This window comes from Pygoscelis adeliae, unplaced genomic scaffold (genome assembly GCF_000699105.1).
Source record: "Pygoscelis adeliae isolate BGI_AS28 unplaced genomic scaffold, ASM69910v1 Scaffold618, whole genome shotgun sequence".
NCBI classification, from domain to species: domain Eukaryota; kingdom Metazoa; phylum Chordata; class Aves; order Sphenisciformes; family Spheniscidae; genus Pygoscelis; species Pygoscelis adeliae.
The window spans coordinates 7,159-16,217 of NW_008825280.1; the positions used below are offsets into that span (position 1 = coordinate 7,159).

Below are 9,059 nucleotides of genomic sequence, written 5' to 3' on the forward strand. Positions count from 1 at the left end.
TCCAAATCAGAAGAATGTCAGTAGAATCTCAAGGGCATCTGACAGGTTTCACTAATAATCTCAGTTGTGACATTTTGTGTCAGAGGCAGAGAGGTTCCAGGCACTCAAGCACCACTCTATTAGTAATTCAACAAAACCCAGGAGCCAAGATTCCCTGCATTTTGAGAAAGCTACCTGTGTGAGGCAACACCTCTGAGCTAAGGGCTAGTAATGCTGAACATTTAAAATTTTTCAGTCAGTAGCCCTCTATTATTGGCTGCTGATCTCTGACAATGTATAAAGGTAGCCTAGAGTAACTTCTCTTGAAATAGGGGAACAGAACAAATTTATAGAAAAGGTGAATAATCAATTGTCCAAAAATGTTCTGTAACAGTCCTTCACTATCTCCGACCAGTTGATTTCATAAAACCAATTTAAAATAGTCATTAAAAGGGGAACTATTATAACAGGCAAACATGTTTTGACCACTACAATGATGCAAATAATCATTCAAGCAATGCTCAAATTTAATCACTGACCTTATCAATGAAACAAAACACTTTCTCAGAAACACAAAAGTTTAAGTAGCAATTGTTCCTCAGAAGTAGTGGAATATACTGAGCACACTGGGAAGGTGGTTCTGCACAATGCAGAAATGCCACAGCAGGACTTTTTGTTGATTTGGAACAGAAATTGAGGAGTCCAACTATTCTACAAAAACATTGTCTTAGCACCTTCCACCAGCAGTGACAAGCTACTCCAGTAAAACAAAATTAGTTGATCCACCACTCAGAAGGCTCTCATACAGCCAGTTCACTCAATAAAGGAGAAACCTAAAGCAAAACTAAATACCCAGAGACACGCTCTTTGTACATGTGCAAGTACACAAGCTGTTTCTAAAGATGGTCAGCAATCTCACTGACCAAACACCATTTTCTACTTGCTGTACTCCTCTACAACTCCAAACTGAGATGTATAAACCAAAATATGCTAGACTAAGATTCATCTTTTGTTACTTTCACCTTCCCACATGGGACACCAAAAGAACTTTTAGTGAATTTGAAATGCTGGGATACCTACTTTTTTGCAATATACTACGGGGCAATAATTTCTTCACCAGTGTGTGTAAGCCCATCTACTCCAAGGCTGTATTTTACCCTCAGCAGAAAAGCAGCTAAGCCTCAATTGCATACACTTATTCTAGCAATTTTCATTGTTACTTGTATTTTTTTGGTACAGGAAAGAAGTTTTAAAACTGAAATGACTTTTCTCCGTATACTTTTATACCGTACAGGTACTAAAAAGTACCTTGTTTTGTAGTTAGTTATATGGTGATACTTTAATACTCCTGATGTATGAAATTCTAATTCCCATTCTCAGTTTCATACCTTGAGAATATTCTAGCACAGCATCCATAGATTCAGAGTTCTTAAACCACAAATTCTACTCACTGACCAGTCAGGAAAACTAGTACAGTCTCCAAATGACATCAGTTCCTAAGCTAAGCAACAAAGGTTTTCCCCTGCCCCTCTCTGCCATCTACACTGGAGACTCAAAGGACACTTACTTTGAAGTCTGTTTGCTGTTCCTATTCCTAAAAATTAAGATTGGTATTAAGATGGTATAAATACACCTCTACAGAAACTTACTTGTAGAAAGGTAGATGTTGAAACACAAGGCTAAGCAAATAAGCCTTAATACTTAAAACAGGTAAATATAATATAAACCAAATAAATTTGCAATTAAGAGAAGGCTAACTCTCTTAACCAAGAGCTTAAATTAATTTCCCTATGCATATTAATGATACAGCTTTAAATTAACAATAAGTTACATATCTTTCAAAAAATCATGTAACTTAGACAAATTTTTAATATACATCTGCTTAGTTATTTCCTCACTATTTAACTTACTTCAGTTCGTTTTAATAGTGTAATACATCTTTAAAACTGATTCTGATATGTACTCCTTCTTAGAGGGTACACAAATAACTTCTGTCAAATACAACTGCTTAAGATTGATGCTACGAAATAAGTGGAAACAGAACTTGGCACCTCCTACTTCTTCCAGGCCAGCACAATATGAAGAGGGAAACGCAGAGAACTTAGAAAAAACTTTTGTAGCACATTAAACTTAAAGAAGTGACATGAATATGTGCTAATTGGACACTTAATTCTGTCCTAGGTTTCATAAAGTTGAGAAATTAAACAAGCCACAAATATTCATTTGCTTTGTTCACTAAAAATTAAAATAATACAAGCCTGTCAAGGAATTCTTACAAAAAGCTTATTTTTATTCTCCTTACTTCACTGTAAGTATCATGGGCATCTACCACATGGACATCCTGAACATCTTTAATGCATCAGTCTTATCTGTGCTACATCTACATCTAATGCATTTCTACAAGTATTACATTTCTGCACCTGTAGAAACTAAAGTCTTGAAAATGGAATTTTAAATACAGAGGAATCACAAATAAGAAAACTAAAAAAAGATTAAAAGTAACATATTTTCATTAATAATAAAAGCAATTAAACATATTTGTGCTGCATGCCTTCAAGATTTGCTCCGTTAGCAATCCTAAGACTGTTGGTTTTAGAAATAATCTCACCTGCAAAAAAACTCCCACAAGTCTAGATTTTGTATTCTCTTAATTCTTTTAATTCGGTGGCTATCCATTGTTTTTCCAAAGAGACTAGAAACTTCAGTATATTCATTTGTTTTCTTTTGCAATGGAATAAGCTGGAAAAAAAGAGGTTAGTACGATTTCAGTTCGATGCATTATTTCATTATCACATGTTTTTGACCAACTTGCATACCAACTCTTACCTGATATGGCTCCTCAGTATTTACATTCTCCCAGTGTGAAGGCATAGGGATAGCCTCATTTTCACAGATGAAACTTCAAACAAAAAAAGGTAAAAACACATCACATCAAAGACATGAGGCATTTTCTTCCCGTCAAACTCCTGCTCCAAACAATACAGTATGCCAAAAAAAACCCTTATACAGAACTACTTAGGGTTTTAATTCAAACAAAGGCTGTTGTCAGCAGGTAAGGTCAAAGGCAAGAGGTCTTACTTTGTACTCAAATTCTGGCTTAGCTTATGATAAATAAAGCACAGTAATGAACAGTTTTAATACATCACCTACCCAACAAAAGATAGGAAGATAAATCAGAAGAGATGGTCAGAAAGGTCCGCAACATCAGGAGAGCAACACTAATTTAGAAATGTGAGAGTGTACATATAGCCTGAACATTCCAAACCATCAGGAATTACAACTAGCCTAAGCCTCTGGAAACTGAGCCCTCATTTGAAGTATTTAAAAGCATTATGTTAGAAACACACACTTGAAAATTATAGTTGAATTTGTTTTTAAAAGAACAAAACCAAACCCTCAAAAAAAGAATGTTTTAAGCATATAAATCACATACATAGCAGCTTTTAAGCCTTAAAACTGTGACTAAAAGGAGCAATCTCCTGAAAGTAAAGAATGGTGTCATCACATGGAAAGAGAGTACTGAATGCAGTTATTCAAGAAACAAAAAAACAAAAGCTAATTGCCACATTATTGCACGCACTCTTCAGCAAATATCCATTGAAAAAACAGCTGACACTTCAAAAACACAGGCCTTCTTGAATGTCAGTGTAAAAAGATTGCTACTACATTTCTTATTACAAATGCCAAAATTCTTTTTGAAAGTATAACCAGACTACAGAACTAAAATTATTTCTCAGAAACTATTTGGGGAAAAACCCCCACATATTCCATACAGTCAATTTTACCTGTGGTAGTATCATTGCATAGATCAGTTTATTGTTTAGTGAGTATCAGATTTACATCAGCACAGCTTTACATCTAATGACTGATCAAATGGTAAGAAACTTACAATCTAAAGCAATTAGACTCATAAAACAATCTGGTTGTTATGATGCAATTTCTTGTAATTTCAAATCATTTTAGAGTAAATGATTAAAACATACAGGCAAGAAAATATAACTCAATCTTTTTTGCTGTTACAGAAATACTTCTAAATAATTTATGAAGGCATTATTACAATGGAACAAACTACTCCATTTTTTGCTGCTGTTTCTCCACAGCAATTCTGATTCAACAGGTATTTATAGCAAGGGACTCCAAAGGCTGAAGTCAGGCACAGCTTTAAGAACCTTGCCAAAGGGTATCAGTATTCAGTATGCCTTGCCTCTCCCACTACAAGTTCCTTACTTTCTCAGAAAAAAGATAAAAAACAAACTAAAAATTCTTTTGTTACTCTTCTCTGAAATGTCCTCCTTCTTCACTTGACTAGCTCCCCACCTTGGTTCACCTCTCAAATTGTTTGATGCAAAAAGTAGATAAATATAAACAATAAATATAAAACATAGTTTCATTTTACTTTGAAGAACCAGGACTAAAATAAAAATAAGGGATCTTCCTTTTATTTCCTTACCTGAAAGCACTGATAGAAAAGGGAGCTCGCTTTATTGGACGTTGCTTAAGGGTAGTTAGGTTGGTTTGTTTCATCACTGAGCATAAAACAAGAGTTAGGATGAAAGTTTCTGGAATTCATCTATAGCACATGAAACATTTAAGTGTAATTTCTTTAAGTAACATTACTACACCCAAAGTTGCTTGACAGGAATTCCTATTTCAACAATTAACAAATCAGCATTTTCGATAAATGTTTCTAAATACTAGCCTCAGAATCGCTGTCTTTATATGAATTGGCAAAATGAGCGAATATCAAACAAACAAAACGTTTATTGTTAAAATACCCATCTAACATTCAGCCCAACTAAATCAGTGGCAAAACTTCCACTGGCTTTAATACAACTGGTACGACAAAGCATATTACTATCCTTAATGCAAGACATCATGACCTACAAACAGTAACATAAAAATCATTCTTTAGCATTTGCATTTAGTGTTTTTATTCCAGATGCAAAACAAAGGTTTTTTTAAACAGACATTTAAACACAAGTAAACATAAAATTCCTTGTATTGTTACATACTACTTTACTCCCAGCACATCGCTGTTTTACCCAGTCCCCACTTTCTGTATGTGAAATACTATTATTTTCTTTCATTTGGAAGAGGCTTCTATTTAAGCATATAGCTGTTTCGTAATTTAATCAGAAAATAAACAATCTAGGGATGGAAAAAATAAAAAAAAAGAAGGAAGTTATTAGAACACACCTTTGAACAAAGGACAGATTAATTTATAATTAGCTACATACATTAGAACCCTGTAATATTCTGTAATTTACATGCATGGCGTAAGTGACATCTTTCCAATCTACTAGAAAATCCTTTTGCCTATCTCCTTCCTATTCTGACAACAGAATTGGCTTCAACTGCCTGCCGAATTATTAAATCACTTTGATGCCAGTATTTTGCAGAAAGCGTCCTTCATATCAATGTTTCTTATACAGACTCTGAATGGAGGAGGTTTTTCAAGCTTACAAGCAGTTTGCATGTTAAAGAAAAAAGGTTCAAACTTCCCAGTCCCATAGGTGTACGCTACATACCACCTACAGCTAAGGTAAGCGGCAGCAACATGATGGAGTGCCACTAAACAAGACATGCTACTTTATTAATAAACTACACTAGAAAATGTAAATGGGCAGCTGCTTCTAAAAACTCCTATGTACTTTCCAGTAAAGAACACATATCCAATCACAAGTTTTTGCACTAGATATGAGGACAATAATTTGCAGAATGAACAAATGAACTAGTGTATCTCCCATCTTCTATTATTTAAATTTACTCTATGAAAAGATACATACCTGAAAAGTCTAGTGTGTAGTTAAATTTTGCAGTAGTAAAAGAAACAGAACCATGTGGGTTTGTTCGGAAACTCCTTTCAATATCTTCACTGCTAACAGAGCAATGACTGTTCGAATCAGTCTTCAAAATAAATGAGAAAGCACATTTAGACAAATTCACCAATAGGTAGTTTGATGTATGGAATCTATCACAGCTAATATAACTTCATAGGTATTTACCTGAAACATATGCCATTTACCACACTCAGCCAAATAAAACCAGCCCCACTGGGTATCAGAGGTATCCATCTCTTCAACTGAACTTTCCATCTTTGGAAAAAAATCTTCTGATGTTCTTTGAAGCATTTCCTGAAACATTCACACACATACACAAAAAAAGTTTCGATACTATTTGCAAAAATGCATTATTTGAGAAATTCACAAAAAAGCAAAATAAAGTGAATTTGCAATACTGAAAAAAAAACCAAAACCACCTGGCAGGCAGAGGGCAGATTTGTTTCCTCTTTTTCAGAGAAAAATTCTCAATTTGCTACTTATCCAGTATTATCCTGTAAGTTAGTTAAACATTTTCAAAACTCTCTCAAATGTGCCAGTAAAGGCAAGAGCTATAGGTTTTATCAGATCAAAGAGAGGTGATAAATTTCATACTGATGGTTGTATGAGCAAGGCCGTTCATATATGCAACAGGCTCTGAGTTACACACCACTCAGGAATAAGGTGTTGGATAAGGTGTTGGAGTTACGTCTGATAGCTTGATGAAAACATCTACTAGGTACTTACCAACAGTGAACAAGTCAGACTGGATATCAGAAGTTGTTAGAAAAAAATTAAAAAACTAAGACAAAGAATATAATTATTTAACTGTGCAAGTCCACAGTGCATTATTCCTCAACACTGTGTGAAGGTTTGTTTCCCGCCTAATGCACCCACTTAAAAATGATACAGTAAAATTACTTGTACTTTGTACTTGTAATTACAGAGAAGGTTCACACCAAAAGCCAGAGTGACTTCCACAAAAGCAATGACTACCATAGTTGGGGTTCTGCAGGATGGAAGAAAAAGGACTGAGGAAAGGATATGGCAGAGGTCTACAAAATCATGACAAAACCGAATAGGGAATAACGAATCACATTTTCTTCCAACATAAGAAGGATACACCCATCAAAGGTTGCACATGGCAAATTCAAAACAAGTGAAAGAGAAACTTCTTCATAAAACATATGGCAATCTATGGAATTCCTTTTCATGATATGCTGCGGATGCTGCAAATTTATGGAAGTTCAAAAAGCAGGTAGACAAGTTCAAGCCTACCAAGAGCTATGTCGGAATACCTTTAGAAGAACAGTGCCTGCCAGATTTCAGCTCCTTCTTCATTCATCCATAAAATTGTGAAAACTCTGAAAGCACTTGACTCTACTTGCATATATCTCCTAACATGTCAACTTTGTCTGCCACACAAACACCCCAAGCAAAAATTCTAAGTAGGCTGGGGGGAATCTGTCAGAGAAAGAAGCTTGCCCTACTCCCGGAAAAGGTCAGCGATTCATCCACTCTAACTGCTTAACCAAGACTGGCACTCTTCCCAACAATTTCCTCAACTTAAATTTTGCTTCCAAGAAGTGAACAACACCCTCTAGCACAAGTAAGTCAAACTATGTCCAGTTAATATCCTGGATGCTTCAGTAGTTTCCTGGACACTTCAACCAGAAAAAAGTAGACACCTGAAGAAGGCAAATACTGGAGACTAGAAGTAGGCACCAGCTGGCCAGTGCTACTGGTACAGGAGTTGAAAGCAGAAGGCACTTCTGCTAGCACTACCCTTCCCCCTTATTTTTCCCAAGCTAGCCCTCTGTGTTTGTTTGAAAAACAATCCCAGAAACCTCCTTGTGGTAATAGCTAGAGACTGTATTCTAATCATCAAAAGCTCCAAAGGGCTACAAAAATCTAGATGCTTAGAAAACAGGGGAATCAGAAGTGGACCTTCACAACATCTCTAAATTGCAGAATCTGAGGGCAAACCTACTTCAGTACAAATGGAAGCGTACACAAGGCTACATACATGGATAGCTGCCTCAAGTTCAAGCAGAACTACACTAAAGGTACATAAGCTGCATGGAAAAATATTTTGAAAGAGATAAGAAAACTGTTCTTTATTTCAGAGGACATCTGCCAACATCTCACATTCCTCACAGCAATACAAAGTGACAGCCTACATGCGCTTGGTGTTAAAGCACAACTGGCCACCATCTTTTGATGATAATCTTTCACCTTCAACTCGATTCTTCCTCTCTGATGAGTATTTGGCTGTGTTCCCTCCTACAGAGAGAAGGCAGAGGTAGTCTACGTATTTTTAAAGCTAAGAGGAAAGCAATTCAGGGTTTTTTTGTAACATTTAGTTTCCTCATGTTCCCACTAAAACGGCCAGACCTCAGCTCCATCCCAACATTAGTTCAGGGCCTTCAATCTGATCAATCAAATCAGTAATGCCTTTTGAACAAGTTACAACCAGAGAAGGCATCTTCATCTGTGCCCCGTCAACATGCTTATAGCTCCTCTGGAGGCAACACAGCCTCCAGAATAAACCATTTGCTAAGGAGACAGTTATTCCCATAGCTTTCAAAAATGTTACATTCAATCCACGTGTATTACCCTAGTCACAAAGTCTAGGGTAAGCAGGTAGATTCCAGGATACTTAGAAGTATGGAAGAATGACCCAAAAGCATGAACACGTAAAGCCATAAAAACAAGAGAGCTGTTCTCAAAGATGATACAGATCCAAAATGCTTGAAGGAAATTGCTCAACTTACTGATGAATTTAAAAATCAAACCCACATCATTTATAAGGAGCAGGTAGCTTTTTGTCCAAAAACTCTGAATGCATGCACAGCGAACAGAAGAATCTTAGTGAGTTTTTCTGGATGACAGGATGTCAACTACTGAAGATGCAGCAATGAGAATTTTATTAGCGATGCTGTTGCTAACAGAAGGCCCCTCAACTCATAGAATCATCATAGAATCATAGAATCATTAAGGTTGGAAAAGACCTCTAAGATCATCGAGTCCAACCGTCAACCCAACACCACCATGACCACTAAACCATGTCCCGAAGCGCCTCATCTACACGTCTCTTAAATACCTCCAGGGGTGGTGACTCAACCACTTCCCTGGGCAGCCTGTTCCAATGTTTAACCACTCTTTCAGTAAAGAAATTTTTCCTTACATCCAATCTAAACCTCCCCTGGCGCAACTTGAGGCCATTTCCTCTCGTCCTTTCGCCAGTTACTTGGGAGAAGA

The 9,059-nt window shown here is 36.3% G+C and overlaps 1 protein-coding gene across 1 annotated transcript in view; it reads right to left on the reverse strand.

The window, feature by feature from the left end:
* PARP11 (poly (ADP-ribose) polymerase family, member 11) overlaps positions 1–9,059 on the reverse strand; it is a 15,860-nt gene that overhangs the window by 5,324 nt on the left and 1,477 nt on the right. Inside the window, exons 2-6 of the mRNA XM_009329863.1 lie at positions 5,985–6,113; positions 5,766–5,886; positions 4,430–4,505; positions 2,806–2,878; positions 2,588–2,718 (exon numbers count right to left, since the gene is read on the reverse strand). Of these exons, the coding sequence (XP_009328138.1) occupies positions 2,588–2,718; positions 2,806–2,878; positions 4,430–4,505; positions 5,766–5,886; positions 5,985–6,110 (527 nt within the window). The 5' untranslated portion in view covers positions 6,111–6,113. The remainder of the gene's footprint in view (positions 1–2,587; positions 2,719–2,805; positions 2,879–4,429; positions 4,506–5,765; positions 5,887–5,984; positions 6,114–9,059) is intronic.